Below are 19,287 nucleotides of genomic sequence, written 5' to 3'. Positions count from 1 at the left end.
GAGACAGGGGTTCATTTCCAACAGGTCTCCCCTAGTTTCCCGGGAACGGCTGCAGAGAGGCCAGAGGGGGGTGGTGCGGGCTCCAGGGGCGGGGGGGCGGCTCGGCGCGGGGAGCGCGGCGCTGACCCGGGGCGGCCACCCCGCCACCACCGCATCCCCGCTGCCCCAGCGAGCCAGGCGCGCTCTCTCCATTCCCTATGTTCTCTCCCCGGGTAACAGCACAGGAGTAGTTGTGCTCTGTCCGTAAGAAACATTTTCTTTTTCATGCTCCTGCGCTTAGGCAGCGGCTCCGGACCGGGAGGGGGTGTGTCCCTCCTCGGGACCCGGTTCCGGGACCCCCCGCGGCGCCAGCGGCGCGCTCCCAGGGGCTGGGCTCCCGGGCCGCCCGCGCTTTGTCCTCCGGCCCGCGGCCGCTCGGCGCCTCCATCGCTCCCCTCCGGGGCCCCAAACGTGCCCCGAGTTTGGCTGCTCATGTTTTTATTTCTCGGCTCTCTCTCTCTCTCTCTCTCTCTCTCTCTCTCTCTCTCTCTCTCTCTCTCTCTCTCTCTCTCTTCTCTCTCTCTCTCTCTTTCCGCGACCCTTTGGGCGCCTCTACTCCGTGTGCTTCTAGTTGCATCCAGACCCAATCGTTGGTCGGGGCGCTCCAGTACCCCGGACCCCCCGCTCCGCCTTAGGGGCGCCCTCCTGGGGCCTGCACCGCCTCCCACGCCCTTGCCCCCCCCCCTCTCTCGAGCCCCCCGCGCTGCCCTCCCCGACCCGCCACCCTCCAAACTTGGGCTGGACTCCGCGCCGCCACGCGCTCCCTCCTGCCTTCCCCTCGCCCGCTGCGGAGCTGCAACTTGGAGGCTCAGCTCCCAACTTGGGGTGGTTTTCTTGGCCAGCCCTGTCCTCTCCTCGGGCAAAGTTTCCCGAGCGCTGCCGCGGGCGGGCTCGGGGCTTTCACTTGGGCCGCCGGCGGCGTCCGCACGCGGGGAGCGGGGAGCGCGGCGGCGGGAGGGGAAGTGGGGGTGCGCCCGGGGGAGGGTGTCCGGGAGCAACTCTACCTGGCTTCCCTCCGCCCGCGCCGCTCCGGCCCCAGGCAGCCAGCAGCCTCCCCGGGCACTCCGGCTGCAAAGAAAGCTTTCATTTTGGGGTGCACGTGCGGCGTGGGGGGGAAGGAGCACGTCTCGCTCCCCCCTCGCTCCCCCACGCACCCCTATCCCCTCCTCCGCCCCTTTCTTCTCCCTCCCCCCCCCCCCAGCTACGCCGCCGTTTGGGCGCTCGTGGCGGCCGCTGGTGAGCCCGCGGCCCGGCGCCCCCTCCCCCGCGCCCGCCCCTCTCCCGGGGCCGCGCCTGGCGTCTGCGGAGCCCCCCGCCCGCACCTCCCCCGCCCCGCACTGGCCATTGGCTTGTCCTGGTCTCTTTTTCATGTCCAGCCCCTGATGTGTGTCCATTGGTGTGAGCCTCCCCTTCCCTCCTCCCCTTCTCTCCTGCTCGCCCTGCCCATGTTTTGTGTGTCTCTGTCCATCCAGACTCCTGACGTTCAAGTTCGCAGGGACGTCACGTCCGCACTTGAACTTGCAGCTCAGGGGGGCTTTTGCCATTTTTTTCATCTCTCTCTCTCTCTCCTCTCTCTTTCTCCCTCTATCTCCTCTCTCTCTCTCTCTCTCTCTTTTTTTTTTTTTTGCTTAAAAAAAAAAAAAGCCATGACGGCTCTCCCACAATTCATCTTCCCTGCGCCATCTTTGTATTATTTCTAATTTATTTTGGATGTCAAAAGGCACTGATGAAGATATTTTCTCTGGAGTCTCCTTTCTAACCCGGCTCTCCCGATGTGAACCGAGCCGCCGTCCGCCCGCCGCCGCCGCCGCCGCCGCCGCCGCCGCCGCCGCCCGCCCCGCAGCCCACCATGTCTCGCCGCAAGCAAGGCAAACCCCAGCACTTAAGCAAACGGGAATTCTCGCGTAAGTAACCCGATAATAGTAATAATAATTACTAATAATCAGGAGAGCGCGCGGGACCACAAGTAAGAGCGAGGAGCAGACAGGGGTGTGTGTGCATGCATTAAAAAAAAATTTTTTTCCCCCACAAGAAAAAAAAACAACCTCCGAGAGTCGGATAAAAGAGATTAAAAGGGAGGAGAAAAAAACCCTCATTCCATCCCGAACCGTAGCCGTAGGTACTTTTGGGACAGCAAAGCACCTTTTTTATTTTAACCGTACAAAAAATGGGACTTCTCCTCTTGCCTGCTTTCCGCTGCTTTATTTCGCTTTTCGGAAAGGAATGCAATGATTTCTCCTTCAATTTTGAAAAAAAAAAACCCCCACAAAAAAACAAACAAACAAAAAAACGAACAATGCTATAGATGTATGGATGCGAACAACTCTCGGGCAGGCAGACCTAGGGGAGGGAACTGGAAGGGAAAGGGGGGCTTTTGCTTGCACTCACCCAAGGAAGGGAAGCGGGTGTGTGTGTGTGTGTGTGTGTGTGTGAGTGTGTATGTGAGTGTGTGTGTGAGTGTGTATGTGAGTGTGTGTGTGTGATAGGGAACCCAAGCCTAAAAAAAGACAATTCCCGGGGAGAAAATAGGTGAGACTGGCCCTCGGACATGAGCGCGCTCGCGGTCAAGTGTGCCCGGGGAGGAAAGTGGCCGCCTTACAATAGTGAGAAAGTGGGGTGGCGGGAGGGGGCCCCCCGGCTCTCTCCGGAGCCTGCGGAGCGCGGAGAGGGGCCGCGGCGGCGGCCGGGGGAGCCGGGCGGCCGGGCAGGAGCGGAGCCGCGGTCCGCGCTGCCCGGCCTTTTGTTCCGGGCCGAGGTGGCCGTCCGTCCCGCCGCCTTTTGTGCCGGATCCTCGCGCCGCCGCCGCCGCCGCCGCAGGGCCGGAGCGAGGGCCGGGGGCGAGCTGCCGGGAGGCTGAGCCGGCCGCCGCCGCCGCCGCCGCCGCCGCCTGGGCTGCGGATGCCCGCCCCTCCCAGCCTCTGCTCCGCGGCGGCGAGAAGACGAGCAACATAAAAAAAATGTATCTAAAAAATTATATAAAACAAGGCAAGAGAAGGCAACGTTTCTTTGCCCCCCAAATCGAGAAGCCAAAAAAACCGCTTCGCCGGCCGTTTTCTGCAAGGCTTCTCCTCTCGAGCACCCCCCCCCCTAACCCCCCGGCAGAAATCTCACATTCTTTCAATAATGGGGAGAAATGCTGCACAATGACCTCTTTCCCCCCCGCCCCAAACCCCTTCAGTTGCAAACTTAGAGCGCTCAGCGGCGCGGAGAGGGAGCGAGGAACTCCCTCCTCTTACTATTTTTTGGAAGATTTTCAAAAAAAGTGGAAGTGGATTTTGATTGGGAAAAATCTCGTGTCTGAATGTTTACAAGCACCGCGTGTGCGGGAGCCTCCTGCCAACAAACAGACAGAGAGGACCGAGCGCGGCGCGCGCGGCAGCCCGGGCGGGAGCAGGCGGCGGCGGCCCGGCCTCACCGGGGCCTCGCCGCCCGGGCCTCGCCGGGCCTCGCCGCGCCCCCGCCCGGCCCGGATCGCCCACCCGCGCCCGCCGCCCGCCGCCCGCCGCCCGCCCGCCGGCCCTGCGGCTGGCCGCGCCGAGACTCCGCGCTGGCGGGGTCCGCAGCCCCCTCAGGCCCCCAGCACAACACTCAAGACTTCGGAATCGGCTGGGGAGAAACTCGGCTTTGCAAAGCGTTTTTATTTTTGCAAAGCAGCTGAAAAAGCGCGTTCTGCCTCCCCACTTCCCCGCGCCCCCCCCCCCCCTTCCGCGTTTCTTGTCCACAGCTCTGGACAGCGGGGAGGTCACCACGTGCTTTCCCTGTCCCCCTTGCACCCGATCTGGCTACCAGCACCCCCGTTCGGTCCCCTTGGTCCCCCTGAGCCCTGACTAGCCAGGTAGGGGTGGGGGGATGTGGGGAGGTCGTCAGGGGGGAGTATATTCGAGGATGCGTTCTGGGAGTCTGCATCCCAGGACTTTGCGCCCCCCACCCCTGAGTTCTTGCCCTCTATCCGGGGCCTGGCTCGGTGGGGATGGGGGTGGAAGGTGGTGGTGATGGCGGCCTTGGTGAGCCCCCATCAGGCTGGGTGGGTGGCTCTCTCCTGGCTAAGAGCGTGCGTCTGGCAAGGCGGGGGTGGCCACTTAAGGAAAGTTTGTCAGCGAGGGAAAGAAAGGCGTGAGAGGGGGCCCACACTCGCTCACCACCCTTATTTTAATGTTTGATGCCATTTTAAAGGACCATCTATATGCCCAATCCTGTATTATATATATTTTTTTAAGTTGGGGGGGGGGTTGCGCACAGAGAATCGATTTTTTCCCTGGGCCCTGGAACTTGTCACACACAGTTTGGAGGCTCCCCCGCCCCGGCGCGTTGCGGGGCCCTCCCTCTCCCCACCCCCGCGCCTCCCGCCCTCCCTCGCCGCGCGCTCCCCGCCCCCCACTCCCCCGGCCGCGCCGGATGCGGAGCAGACGCGGCGGGCGCGGCGGTGTGAGTTACAGCCCGGCCAGGTACCGGCGGGAAGGCAGGGCCGCGTTCGCAGGAGTCGGGAAAGCCGGGCTCTTCTTCTTCGGAAGGAAGGACAGCCTTGGGGGCTCCCAAGGGCGGCCTGAGACCTGCCGTCCTCGCCGCACCCCCACCCCCATCCCGGGTCCCTCCCGGGGTACTCCTGGCTGGGTGGGTTCACCCCCCTCCCCCACTCCCCTCTCCTCTCCACTCGCCCCAGTGCGGGCTTTTAGGGTCTGAGACCAGCTTGGAGGGGGTGCGGGGTCGCTCGCTTTCCTGGGTGCCAAGAAGGGGGCGGGAGTCATTCGGATCTTCAGGACATTCTCCCCCCCTCATCCCCTCCACCCCCCAATCCTTTGCTTCTTGGGCTGAAGGATGGAAGCTTTTCGGTCGCTAGGAGGCAGACCAAGATCAAGAAAGCTCAGCGAACTTGAACCTGCACCAGAGCCTCCCCCACCCCCACCCCCCTGCTCTCCGTGTCTCGCCGTGGAGGGAAGAGCTCTGCTATAGGGTGGGGCGGGGGCGGGGGAAACGGACGGTTAGGCAGAATTCCATTCTCCCCCCCCCCTCCCCCCCCATCACCCCTTCTGTCTTTGTTCTGCATTTGGACTTTAAAAATGCTCCAGGCCAGGGCTGCGGGGAAGCACCCCAGGGCGTCCCCATTCCCCGGGGAACCGGGAGCCGAGCGGGGCGCAGGGCTCGTTCCTTCTCCTTCGGGGGGGGCCCGGGCGGCGTCTGGTCCGGGGAGGAAAGGGGAGCGCGCGCTCCGGCTCCGCGGCGAGGCCGGCGGTTGGGACCGGGCAAGTTGGCCCCGGAGTCTCCGGGTTCACTCCTTCCACCGGCTCAGCCCGACCTCCCCGGCTCCCCCGCCTCCCGCAGCCCCGGCTCCGGAGCCCGAAATCACAACAATAGTAACAGTTATCATCGTAATGATGCGGGCGAGCGGCGTCATTAATAATGAACAGCCGCAGCCGCCGCGGCGCTGCGCACCCCGGGGCCGGCATTGCGGGAGCAAATGCATTTGCTGAGATTTCCCCCCGCAAAGTAACCTGTGTGCGTCTCTGGACACAACATGAAATTCGGGAGCCGCGCTTGAGGTGTGTGCGGTGTGACCGAGGCTGCTGCCCCAGGTTAACCAGCCGAGATGTTTAAGCCTTTTCTCCCCACGGGCTGATTCCCGGGGAATCTTGTCTTCCGGCGGCAGGGTGGGGTGCAGGCGGCAGTCGGGGGGCCCGGTTCCCCCGGCCCCACGGCCCCGCGGCCCCGCAGCCGCTGCTGCACGTGTTCGCAGCGAGCGCGGCCGGAGCCTGCAGCCTGCACGCTGCTCGCTTTGTGCCTCCGAGTCCCTGCACCCAACTTCACTCTCTGCACCGGCCGGCCGGCCCCCCGCCGGCCCCCTGCCCTGGGCCTGTCGCCCCTGCCTTCGCTTTTGTTTCTTTTGCTTTTTCCCCCCCTCTCGGCATTTCGGTCTCGGTTTGCTTCCTTGGACCCTGTTAGTAAGACAATCAAAGGGAAGGACTTGGAAAGCAAACTTGAAGGCAGAGCTCTTTTCCCCCTCCCCCCTCCCCAGCAGCCCTAGTTTCCCTCGCTCATTCCCTACATTTCTTCTAAGGCTTTTTTTTTTTTTTTTTTTTTTTTTTTTTTTTTTTTTAATTTAAATTTATTCCTTTGCAACTGCAGAGAGAGAGAGAGAGGAAAAGATCTCTCAGTCAGCCGCTGGGGCATGGAGACGTTTCAGTCTGTCTTGCTGTTTGAACGCAGAAGCATTTTATTTTCTATTTCTTTCTCTCGTGGAGAATTCGCGCTAATTATTATGATTATTTGCCCACTCCCTTCCACTTCAGTCCTGGACTCCCCGCTTTGTAGCCGGAGCTTAGGCCGGGGCTCAGAAGGGGTGGTATTGGGGGGGCGAAGGAGGATGGGGTTGAATGGAAGGAGGGGGTAAAATGGCTGAGGTTAGGAATATTTTTAGGGAAAGAGGAATTTGCATTAAAATACAGAGAAATTATCTGATGCCCAGAAAGGAAATGTTGATTGCCACTGAGAAAAGATGTCAATGCAAATCAGTAGACTGCATCCAGAGAATGGTATTTTCATATTTTCTTTGTGCCCCACTCCAACTGATTTTTAATAATACAGCAGCAATAATAAGAACACGTTTTGGTGTTTTTTTTCTTTTTCCCCTGAACATCCCTAGCCAAATGTTTTTGCAGGGAGCCCGATGTTAAACATTATTTCATACATTAGGATATAATTCTTGTTAATTAGCAATAATTTACGTTAAGAGCATAGAAAATGTTGAGGTTACAGGTTTTATATCTGTACATTTGATCATCTTGTTATTTTCAAGAACTTTGCCTCCTATAAAATTAATTAGGTGAAATGTGGAGGTGTAATCAGCAACCTCTGAATTACCACTTCATTTCCTGGTTTTGATTGTAAATCAGTTCAGTCACTACATTCAGAAGACTTTAACCAAGTCTGTTTTGTACCGCAGTACCTTTAACTGTTTGCTACCTAGCAGGGTATTTCCATCTACTCCTAAATATTTCCGCTTTCAGAAATGTGTCAGGCCTTGGGAACAGAAAAAGAATCTTAATGGTGGAGTTAAATTTTTTTAAATTTATTTTTTGCCAAGGGTCTATGTACTTACTCACTTTAATAAAATAAAATATTTTCCCCGAATCTTCCTTTATAGTTTGTAAACTTAAGAACTTGTAGTCAAGGCTGAAAAACAACAACAACAAAAAACCCCCCACATTTGTCCATGTGTACGTAAAATCCTGAATTCACATAGCAGGGATCTGGGACAACGACTTCTCTCTTCACTTCCTCACTTGGTCAAAATGAAAGCAAATGCAGGAGCAAAATGACACAGAGGCATCATGCATAAGCACTTCCGTCTGCCTCTCTGGATCCGAGACATATTCATGCGTATTTTGTGTTTATCATCTGGTCAGTATGTTGGGCAAAGACACCTAAGTGCTCACCTCGCTGCCTTGAGCAGGAGGACGATCACCTTCATATTCCTGGGATGACCTTATGTTAAATTAGGAGGAGGACCAGAGGCTAGAAATGATGACATGTCCTACTTGAGCACAGGTGCAGCCAGGCAGGGCTCTCAATATTATTTCACCCAGCACATCTGGGAGTTACTCCAGATCTTCCCCCTCAATATGCAGCCTGGCTAGGGTTGAAATAAATTTAACCTGAGTTCACTGGATTTTTGCACTTTATCAAAATCTGTTCCAATATTCTACACTCAAATTAAAATCTATTTTTTGATTCTCTGTGGCTTTAAGTTCATTAAATGTGAAATTGGCAGCTTGCTAAAGAAGGTCAGACTGATTAACTGTTTAAGACTTGTACATTTTCTGCTTCAGTTTTATTAACTGGCAGCATCCTGGAAGTGTTTTGTATTTTATGATTTTTTTTTTTCTTTTTAATGGAGTAAGCATAAGGTTTCAGAAGCAGAGACTTACCAACTCTCTTTTTTTCCCCCTCTGGAAGGTTAAACGGTAATAGAAACTGTTCAAATAGATGCTGCTGGAGTATTTTGGTGCAAAGTGTTGTGGGTTTTTTTTTTTTTTTTTTTAAAGGAAGCAGGGATAAAAGACGTATCTACCTTGTTACACCATCGCTGGTGATTATGTGTGCAGAAATAGCCCCATAATGAAGCGTTTTAGAGCTCATTCAGAAAATTAGTCAACTTTGACAACATTAGGCAAAGTATTTCAAGTCGAAAGAAAGGACTTCTCAGCCTTGTTCTGAAATGTGGCGTTTGCTTGACCATTCTGATTTTTTTGATGTGATGGAGGCAACCAAGTACAAACATGTTTTTGGGATATTTTAGGCCTTCTTTCTTCAGAATGAAAAATGACTAATTGGCTTATTTTCTTAAATACTCAAAAGCATCCCATTTAGCTAATGTGTGTGAGAAGAATGGCCAGTGAACTTGGTATTTCTTGGATTTTTGTGGCATTGCTGAGCGTGAGATCAGAAAGGGTTTTGGCAGTGCGAACGATGCTGTGTGCTGATGATTACTGAGATCCGTTTCACAGGTGAAGGCAGTCGTTTTCTTGTTACGGCGCTGCAAATGTGGCACATTTTCCGTGTGATGTCGTGGCTTTCTAATTTATGAAGCTATGTCTCTGTGATAACTTAGGAGTATGTACATTCACACACAAAGGGTGTGTGTTTTTTATTCACCTCTCCTTTTATTCTTTGGAACAATAGACAACTTAGTATGTAGGGGGGAAAAAGAAACTTGGTTCCAATCTATGTTTTTACAATTTTTTTTGGGGGGGGGGGAGAATAGTTATTATTTAAGCTTTCTTTATGTCCCCTGCCTTAACTTTATTAAATAGTTACATTCTTCCCAAACTCACAAGCCAGATACATTTGTAGTGTGTGTGTGTGTGTGTGTGTGTGTGTGTGTGTGTATGTGTGGTGTGTGTGTGTGTGTGTGTGTGTGTGTGTGTGTTTCTGGAGCTTTTCAAGTTCGACTTCAAATGCAGGATGATTTCTTTAAATATATGATGACTTGCCTCATTGATAAATGTGCTTTCTTGCTGACCACCTCCACAGCTTTTGTACATTTTTAGGCATTCACGTTTTCTGGGGTTTATAAAGGAGAGCCTAGAAACACTTTACCTAATGAGGTGGGATGGGGTAGGGTTGATCCTGTATTTCTCTCCCGTCTCTCCTTTCTGGCCTTCTAATAATTGTGCTTTTGTTTCTCCAACCACAGCCGAACCTCTTGAAGCCATTCTTACAGATGATGAACCAGACCACGGCCCTCTGGGAGCTCTGGAAGGCGACCATGACCTCCTCACGTGTGGGCAGTGCCAGATGAACTTCCCATTGGGGGACATTCTCATTTTTATCGAGCACAAACGGAAACAATGCAATGGCAGCCTCTGCTTAGAGAAAGCTGTGGATAAGCCACCTTCCCCTTCACCCATCGAGATGAAAAAAGCATCCAATCCCGTGGAGGTTGGCATCCAGGTCACGCCAGAGGATGACGATTGTTTATCAACGTCATCCAGAGGAATTTGCCCCAAACAGGAACACATAGCAGGTAAATGAGAAGCAAGGAGAAAAGCTGTTTTGCATGTTTTCTTTTTCATTTTTTTTTTTTTTCCAGAGGCGCTGTTAGCCAAGCTCTGAGGAGTGAGTGGTGGAGTGCTTTTCTGTATTTCTCCATGTGACTGTCCGTGACAGCTTGTAATGTTAAAAACAATCGTTCCAATTTGCTGACACCCAGGACACAATATAAAAAAATAAATATTTTTCCACTTCACTGACTCGGATGTCAGTGGAGTCGGTGCACATACCTGATACCCTCCCTCTGGATCTGCTGATTCTGAATGTCTTCCCCTCTTTCCTCCCTTCTCATCCCTAAGTGTCGAATCTTACTACACCTAGCTGGGTTTCCAGGGTCCCTTTTCTAGCCTGGGGGAACAAGTCAGAGACACTGTGGCCACGTAGGCCTCTGTCTGTCGGGCCAGGGACCTGTTTGAGTCAGAGGCCTGGTCAGACCTCCCAGGGGTGCGGCTAGTTCTCAGGGCCTCCACGGCATGGGCTGGGCTGACAGGCATTTTTTTTGGAGGGGGTGGAAAGAGTTAACTGAGCTTCAGGGCTAGCCTTGGATCCATATTGGCTGTCAGCCCGTATGGGGCTGTAATTAAACACAGCCCCGTGGCAGGGATGACACCGTGACCTTGACTTTAAGATGCCATTTTCGACTGGCCAGGCCAGAGTAGAGAGGGCAGTTGCTGAAGCGCACAGACATGCTTACTCGAAAAGTTTAAGGGCATGTTGGAAATTTCAAAAGGTTGGTTTGACAGGAACGGCTGCTCCCTGCAGCCTGCCTCCTCAGCCAAATGATAAATGCTTCTCTCTGCTCTCTCTTGTCTCTGATGTGGTTTTGACAGATGTATCTTGATTTTGTTTGCGGTTTACACAACCACATGTCACCCTTACAAATGTCCAGTCCAGACTTCCACCGTGTCTGCTGTGGCACAATGTAAAAATCCTCTCAGAAAAATAGGTACAGTGCATTCAACAGCCCCTCCTTCCTTCGGTTAACGTTAGCAGGGAGGTAACTAGGTGTGTGGGTTTCTCAGCAGCTCAAGGGAAAAGGAATTAACAGCTAGCAGAGGGACTTAAATCCCTCCCCTACGAGATAAACACAACACTGTACAGTGGTCCTTAAGACCTTTGTGTGAAACAGCAGTGATGTAACACGTAAGGCAGACTGAATGCATGCAGATTCTGTGGTGACAAACATGGCTTTTGCCTGTCGATGGCTCACTTTCCTCTGTTTTCCCCTGCCCCCCCCAAAGACGAAGAGATTGTTCAGTTTTCGGAAAGATAGTGCATATAATCAATTGATTCACTGTAACTGGTCTCCCTGACCTAGTTTGACCACCAAGTTGAACTGTAGTAGGTCAGTGGTCCAGAGGGGATTAAATGTCATATTATTTCTTCTCTCTCTCCCCCCTCTGGAATCTGATCCTTAAAAATCAAACGTGGCATTTCTTTTCTTTTTACGTGCGTCCCGCAGTAGTAGTATTCAGATATTTTTCCTTCGGTGAGATGAGAAATCTGCTCCCAGAGAAGCTGCATTGACAAAATATTTTTCTCGAATCCACCATTGAGCTTAAGATTCTAACCCCCCCCCCCCCCCTTCCCAGTAGGATACAGCAGTGACCATTTCCATGTGCTGTCTTGTGACTGGAAGGAAAATGAACAGGAGTGTAAGGCATGATTAATGAAGCAAGAGCAAGCGGAAGGGGATTTGTCATCTTCGGAGATTCAAAGCCTTTCTAAATCACCAAATATGGAGTAACACTTGCGTGATGTAACATCGTATTTACATATTGAGCTGCCCGTTTAAAAGACAAAACACAGTGTCTGTCAGGCAAGAATTAAAACCACACTTCTTACGGAGGTCCCAGATAGGTTATTCAGTCTCAGATTAAGCAGCTCAAGAATTCTGTGCTTCTGTACTCAGAGGAGGACTCTGCAAGCTGGGGAAGGCCCTGCAGTAAAGGCTTTTTTTTTGCTGTGACAGTTGTGAATCCACGCAGGGGAAGAAAAAAAAATAGGTTCCTTAACTCTCTGGTTGTCATAAAGGTTTTGTTATTATTTTTTCCCCCCAAGAACTAGTACAATAACAGAGTCCAGAGAAGCAAAAAAAAAAAAAAAAAGCAAATTTAAAATATATTTTATAGGGCCAGTAGGAAATAATTTCACTGACATGATGGGTGCACGAGTGCTTCGACCCAGGTGAGGTAAACCTTGCACGCAGGAATAATTACGGAGCCTGGATTCCTTTCATTGTGTTTAATCACCTGTTCCCACCCTGGAATTGGCGGGACATAAATAGCATGGTCACATCTCAGAGCGAGATGTCAGTAGCGAGAGCATCACGACTTCTCATAATTCACGGTAATGAATTAAGAGTTTCCTATGGTGAAATTAACATTCTACTATTGCACATAAATTAAGATGCCCTGGCCCTCAGGTGCCTCCGGAGCGAAGTTCTAGGAAGACAGCTGTGTACTCCCAGCCCATTTCTCTCAAGCACGTCTTCATGATTCCAAGTCTGCTTCCCTTTTTTTTTTATGGCGAGGAAGGAAACAATAAGGGTGATCATTCAGTAGATAGTTGAATCGTGTCACAGAAATAAAGGAGAAGCCGCGCCCTGTATCAGGAAAGAGATGTATTGATGAATCTCTGGAAGACGGTGTTTGGCAACCACATAAAAGGTGGTCATTGAAGGGCGCTGCGGAGGAAAGGCTTTATTAAAGTGATGTAAGTTGGATGTGAGCTCCAGTGTGTGCTCTGGGCCGTTTTTATAGGCAGGAAGCGCGGGAATAAAACAGCGACAGAGCTTCCTGAGATAAAGAAAGCTTAAAATTCAGGGCTTTCCAATAGGAGAGTAAGAGAGGGTTCTTTAAATCTTCAGTAAAATGCTATGCATGTTGACTGTACAGAGGCTTCTCAAAGCTGAGTATGTCTTTAGGAAGGATTGTATTTACCTGGTGAATAGATGGGTATGCGCCCAGCACGTCACCCATGGACACGTGTTACCTACCCACCTTTGCATTGATGAGGTTGCTTTTTTCGCTTTATTCAGATAGTCAAAATATTGTGTGACTGTGATCCATGGAGACCGGTGGAAGTAGTGTTACTGTAACTGGAAGTGAGCAGGTTACACTGTGTGGGGCCCAGTTCATCAGTTTGTGTACCCTCAGCTATCAGCAGCCTTTGACTGGCAGCCTGGGCTCTTCGTAGGGGTTTTGTTTTGTTTCCTAGTCTCATATTTTATGATGGGGAAATATTCATTGGAGATTGGTGAGTGTAAAACTGCTGTTCACATATAGAAAAGGCCAGAAAATATTATCCTATGTGTCAGATTTGAGGTTTTGGCTTATTGTCACATAGAAATTTTTAAATTAGGATTGTGCTATCATAAACGTTTTTTGTTGTTTGTTTTGTTTTATTGTTTGTTTTTTGAGAGAATGGGAGACAATATGACAAATTCTACAAAATTTAGTAAAGTCTACTACTGTTGATAGGTAACATTTTTTTTCCTCCTTATGATCATGAAGAGAGACGCTTATATCAGGGTATGTAAAAATTATTTGCCTACACTTCATATCTAGATATACTATGTAAGACAGATACCCTAATGAAAGGAGAACTACTCATTCAGAACAGAAACACATTAGCACGTTACTTAAAGGTAAATCAAGTATGACATACTTATGCTTTTCAGAATTTAGAAAACCAACTTGCCTTTTCTCTTTGTGCCCAATGCCAGCTCAGGCTGAACTGGAGGATGTACATGTATACTTTACAGTGTAAATTGTAAATGAGACTATAAATGATAGTATTCTATTACGACTCCTTATTTTTCATTTTTTCTTCATTTGTGTGATTCTGAATAAAAACTACTGACTGCTGAACTGGATTTTTAGTATGGCAGCTAAACAACAATAGCCCCCTATATACTGATTAACATTTTATTTACCTTCAGAATCCACAGACTAGAGAATACTGTTTCCTACTAACTACCTAGGATTTTTCCCTGGGAGCCTATGTCTGTGAGGCCACTACCCCAAGGCTCATGTTCATGAGACGGGGAGCCCTACATACAAGCTGTATTTGTAAATAAGACAGAGAAAGGTTGTGAACTGGCAGCTTGGATGTTTTGTCAAAGTGCAATGTCAGAGAAACTCTTTCTAAGACAAATTGTAAATAGAACTGTCACAGTGATTGCATGATTGAGCCGCAGAAGTGTCTTACAATCGTTGGCATTGTCAGAGGACTTTTGAAAGCTTAATTAAACACAGTGGCCCACATGGCTGCTAAATTTACTTCGGAAAGCCAAAAAGAAAGAAAGAAAGAAAGAAAAAAAAAATCTAAAAGGTGGAAGATCCCAAAGATGCCAAGTTCTGCAGACAGTTTCCTTTCGGTGACACAGAAAAGATGCATTGTGCATTTTTTCCCCCAGTTGTCTTTTATAAATAATAGTTTTGAGAATAGGGCCACGTGATATGAAGATCCTCCTGTGTGTGATGTGGCGATTGTGTTAGTTTTTCTGTCTCCTGCTGTTACAGACAGTTAATGTAAAAATGGCCTTTTATTGAAAACACAAATATGTATTCACTTCTAGAACAGGAGCAGAGGGAGAAAGTTTCCCTCCCATTCTCTGTGTTTATTCTCTGAAAGCTTAAGGAAAACAGTGCTGTAATTTCTCAAATCACCCCATTCCTTGCTGTGTTTCAAGTTGCGAGTTGTACCTTAAAGGATCTGAAATATGTTTTTGCACACCTTTTTCTCCTGGTGAACGTGGCATTTAATTGTGGAGCTGACCATGGGGCTGGGAAAAAAATGCAACTGGGTATGGAAACGCGCAGGCAGTGTCAGGACAGCAAACCCCGAGCTCAGGGAAGAGGCGAGCTGGATGCATATTAATGGCACATTTTAGAGTCCTGGAAAATCATTAATTTCACACTGCAGCGTCAATGCCGTTTGACGGATGTGGGAGGACTAGATTGGAGTACACAACAAACATGCAAATCTCAGGGAAGCGTTTTTCAGAATTCCGTGAGTTCTTCGTGAAAATGTTTAATAAAGGAGAAGAGATGATTGGTGGCTTCCCACGTTAGTCTGGGAGAAAGGAAGAAAGTTTGTCTTTTCTTTGGGGGGGGGGGGTTTGTGGGGGGAAATCTGAAATTTAACCGGAGTAGCACAGCTAGGGAGATGCAACGAGATTGTGTCATTTGATGTTAATTGAATCTACTTGGGTTGGTCTGTTCGTTCCCTTTTATTGCACAAAGGAATCATTTGACAAAATTTACCCCAAGCCCAAGTCTGTTTTCACAGACAGCAGTACCAGCTTTGTGCAATAAAAAGCACTTAGCATCAAGCTGGACCCAGCCTGGCACCTTGCCACTTTTTTAGCAAGAGATTTAATCACCAAGGATCTTTAGTACCTTTCTGCTTGTTCAGATTTCATTTGGGTCATGGTTATGTCAGCAGTGTTGTTATTACAAGGATTAAAAAAAAAAAATTAAAAAAAAACAACAAAAAACTTAGTGCCCATTTTGAACATTATCTTACATCAAGCAGGTTTTTATTTTATGTGTCAATTTAGAGGACGTTAATAAAGTTCATAAAATATGTTCAGACTACAATCATTTAATGGGTAATGACCGGTATTTTTTGTTTGTCATACCAATAGGAAATTGGCCATTGTATCCCTCCGTCCCCTGTTCTCTTGCTCCTCCTCAGGTACAGCAGCCTCCTTCAGCTGCTTCCTCTCTACTTCCCAGGGTATAGAGCCCTGGCCAATATCAGTAAATTTACCTTTGTAATTTGCCATGTAGTTTTTACAACAATGACCTAATTAATTTGAGCATGAACCATATTATTGCTACTAGAGTCATTTTCTGTCACAAACTTAATTTCCAGGAAATGTAACCTGACGAATAAGAATGCTGTAGCTCTCTCCACATGTGCTCCTGGAGACCAGAGGCAGATTTAAAATAATAATAATAATAATAATAACAACAACAATAATAAAATGCCAGCATTATTAAAGCCAATATGCTGGATGCCAAACTCCATTTGAAGCCAGTCAACATCAGGCTGTATTTTCTAATCAGTTTGAGACTGTAACTCTGTCCATATTGGGTTCCCTGGAATTTGTCGTCCTGCTTTTTTTTTTTTTTTTTTACTGGCCAGCTGCACTCCCCATGCATTTTTTAAAAAACATTTCAGCAAAGGCTTTTGCTGTTCTTAGCAGGGTTTGTAACCGGGGGTCTATTTCTGAGCTCATTCGTCATTCCGCGATGGCATTGAGCTGGGCTGGCAAGGGAAGGATTTGAGGCGTTGGGGGGGTGGTGGTGAGGTCACTTCTGACCCCAGCCGGGACTAGGTGAGCTTCATTTGCCTTTACAATAGGCACACGGTGGCTGCACCTTGGAGGAGCTCTCAGGTGCCGCTCAGATGGGCGCATGTAAATGCCCTGTCAGATGCGGAGCCGGAATATTAATGCTTCTCCCACCACCGCACCGTAATAAAGCTGTACACAGCCGGCTTAATATGCAGCTAGCCTGGGGAATTGTGTAAACTTAGATAGCCCGGTGTGAAAGACAGCGAGGTAAAAAAATGCTCGCCATGCCACCGTCCCCATTCTTGTTCTTTGATCTATCGCAAAATGAAAACATCATCCTTTCCTCCTCCTGCAGTCCTCTCCCCAACTCTGCCACCTCCCCATCTCCCCATCCGCCACCAGGATTTTTTTTTTTTTTTTTGCATGTGCTGGTATGGAGAAATGTGACATAATTTGTTTCATATGGTTAATTACAGGCGTTTGGATATTTAAAATTTTAAATAGCCACAGTCCCAGCTTCTCCTGCTACAAGTATGCGATTGGAACAAAGGGTGCGCAGTGTAAATATTTGTGGTGATTTGCGACACCCCTCTTACTCCATTAAACACACAGTGCACACGCACTCGCAGACATCCAGTTTACATTTAGTGCTGTCTTGAAGGACTCCTGTACCTTCATTTGTATTATTATCATTATTATCATTATTATTATTTTATTTTATTTACCAACTCTCCATTGGAACTCCATTAAAACGTCTTACCATTATTTTTTTGAGTCGCCCTGCTGCTTGAGGTTTTAAAGAGGATTTTTTATAATGTGTTCATTTAGCAGAATCAACAGCTGTCAGAACCAGTTGTGGCAAATCCACAAGACATACAAAGAAAAACACACACGTTTCCTGAAACAAAACACTTGGAAAAAATAAGCTGCCAAGAACTGGCGGAGGAGAAGTTTGCAGACAGGGAGCCCGGCGTGTTTCATCTCTCTGGGTTCACCCTGGAGACCTGATCGGAGCGGATCTGATGCAATGCCGCTGGAAGCCTCACCTGAGCAGGTTGCTGCTCTGAGCCAGTGCGCCGAGTACAAGCACTGAGGCTCGCTGCCTCGGCTGCTCTCCCTTTCCCCTTTTGATCTCTTTGGGAAGATAAAATACCCAGTTCTTAGGGTGTCCCACAGCAAGTCATACCCACTCAAGGCGAGATGATCAGGTTTAAAAGAGGAGAGGAAGCACGCTGCACACCCTTTTTTGAGATAGGGCTGCTGGCAGCCTGTTACCAGCTTGAATTGGGCAGCCCGGGAATTCCCACTGGGAGCCTGGAGCGGGCACGTTGATGAAGGGGATACCTGGGGACCTTTGGTCACTCACAATGCGTTTCTGTTTGTATCTTCACTCTTGTTAGCATTGGCAATGAACAATTACACCTACAATTTGATCTTAGTGTTAGATAGAGGTGAGCCCGCTGATTAAAAAACTCCCATTAAAATGAAGAATGGAATTATTGTGAAACCTGCAAAGGTGCTTTGGAAAAGAACACAGGTGCTGTTGTACACATCCCCCCCCCCCCCCCCCCCGCCCCCTTTCTATTTTCTGTTTGAACTTTCTAAAAAAAAAAAAAAAAAAAAAAAACACAAGGAAGCCTTCTGCTAATGCATCAGGGCATTTAAATTTATATTCATCAGTTGTTCATTTTCTTGATATGTAATGATGCATAAAAGAGCTGAAAAAAAATCACATCTGTTAATTTTTTAGGGAAATAAAGGTAGCTTGGATTCTTACCTTAGCTGGAGCATAATGCCCTACGTGTCATGCCTGATCTTTTTTACATTTTAAATATGGAGTTTCTCTTTGGGCCAAAAAAAAAAAAAAAAAATCTGAAGCATTTCCCTTCACCCGCTCAGGGGATACCATGATTTCATGATTTATTTACATTTAAGGGGCAGCTCACCATGAGGCATTTACTGCTCACTTTGCCCCCCCCCAACCCCCCCACCCCAAGTCTGAGTTCACCGTTAAAACAGCACATTAACCAATGTTACATTTAAAGCTCGGGATCGTCTCCTACTCCATCTCTCCTAAGATTAAAAACATTTTTTTCCCTTTTTACACATTTAAAAGTGAACATTGGCTACTGAGGAGTGATTTAAAGGCCGAGAAAAAAATTTTTTTAATAATAAATCGTAACCTTCTCATGTTATGTTTTTGTTATGTTAAGGGGAAAAATCAATAAGGGAAAATTTAATTCTGATAAAGATACTCTTGGATCTTTGAAAACAACTGCTGTCCTTTTAACTAAAACATTTGAGCAGCTTCAAAGACTATGTATTTCTTCTGATCTTGGAGCTGTGTGACTGGTAGCAAGGAAGAAAAAAAAAATCTTATTCTACATACAAGTGGATTGCTTAACAAGTCTGCACAGACACGTACTTGTTTGTACAATAGAGATAAAAATTCCTGTATAAAAATAATTCAGCTGCTGACAGCAGGCATTGTTGTTGGACCTGTCTTTAGTGCTTGTCCTAGCTTTTGGCCCTCCTCCCTACCCCCCACCCAGCTACTCCCATCTGCTCGGGGCAGCTTGCTGCCTGCAGACTCCTGACCAGAAGTTAATTGCTATATATTAAATATATAGGTATTGTATCGAAAGAGGACTACCTCAAGCCTTCCTGTATGCATCACACTCTACTCTCTGATGCGACGGTGGCATTTGCCAGCAAGGGGGTGGCAGGCAAGCACTCTAATAGGGAAAATGGCTTGAAGGCAGTTAAGGGAAATTTTGCCTTCAAGTCCCATTTGCTCTGCAGTGTAGCATCGGTTTCTAAACTTTTGTTTTTAATCTAATTCTGATTTACTCTGTCACATCCCATCTCGGCCCTCATTGAACTCTACTCACGTAGAGTAACATTAGTGTCAAGCGGAATTGGTCAGGACTGCGGACCTGTGGCTCGTACAGATCTGGCTGTGGATGTAGGTCCCACGCAGCTCCGCATCCTATTCTTTCTAATAAACGTTCAAACGTGGCGCGTTGCTGAGCAGGGCCCGTGGAAGAGAGAGTCGGGGAACCAAGGGATAGGGCCTGAGGTTTTTTTTTCTTCTCCCTTTTCCCTCCAACTCTGTCCCACTTCCTGGGTAGACCTACCATTCAGGTAGAAGATCAGCTCAAGGAAAACATCTGAGCCTGGAGGCAGGGGGCTGCAGGGGTGGCAGAGAGAAGTTACTGGAATAGAGTTCCAGTAGGGGTTCACACACGGTCACTCTTTGGGTCCTGCAGTTGGAGCAGCGAGCATGGACACGTGGTACTTTCAAAGCTGTTCTCCCCAGTCTGACTTGTACACGCACAGAGATAGGGCTTTTCCATAGACTTTGGTGCTTTCACGGGCCTTGGGTGTTTGGGATG

The 19,287-nt window shown here is 48.8% G+C and overlaps 1 protein-coding gene across 4 annotated transcripts in view; it reads left to right on the top strand.

The window, feature by feature from the left end:
* Nucleotides 1-568: 568 nt before the first annotated feature.
* Nucleotides 569-19,287, top strand: part of BCL11A (BCL11 transcription factor A) — a 101,312-nt gene continuing 82,593 nt past the window's right edge. For 3 of the 4 annotated variants that reach the window (XM_084901070.1, XM_084901069.1, XM_084901068.1), the window contains exons 1-2: nucleotides 569-1,943; nucleotides 9,230-9,559. In XM_084901070.1, the coding sequence (XP_084757196.1) occupies nucleotides 1,889-1,943; nucleotides 9,230-9,559 (385 nt within the window). In that variant the 5' untranslated portion in view covers nucleotides 569-1,888. The remainder of the gene's footprint in view (nucleotides 1,944-9,229; nucleotides 9,560-19,287) is intronic. The other variant, XM_084901074.1, reaches the window with a different exon arrangement.

This window comes from Pipistrellus hanaki (genome assembly GCF_964339955.1).
Source record: "Pipistrellus hanaki genome assembly, chromosome: 12".
Lineage (NCBI taxonomy): Eukaryota > Metazoa > Chordata > Mammalia > Chiroptera > Vespertilionidae > Pipistrellus > Pipistrellus hanaki.
Note: the sequence above shows the minus strand (reverse complement) of the source record. Positions and strands in the feature narration are given on the sequence as shown.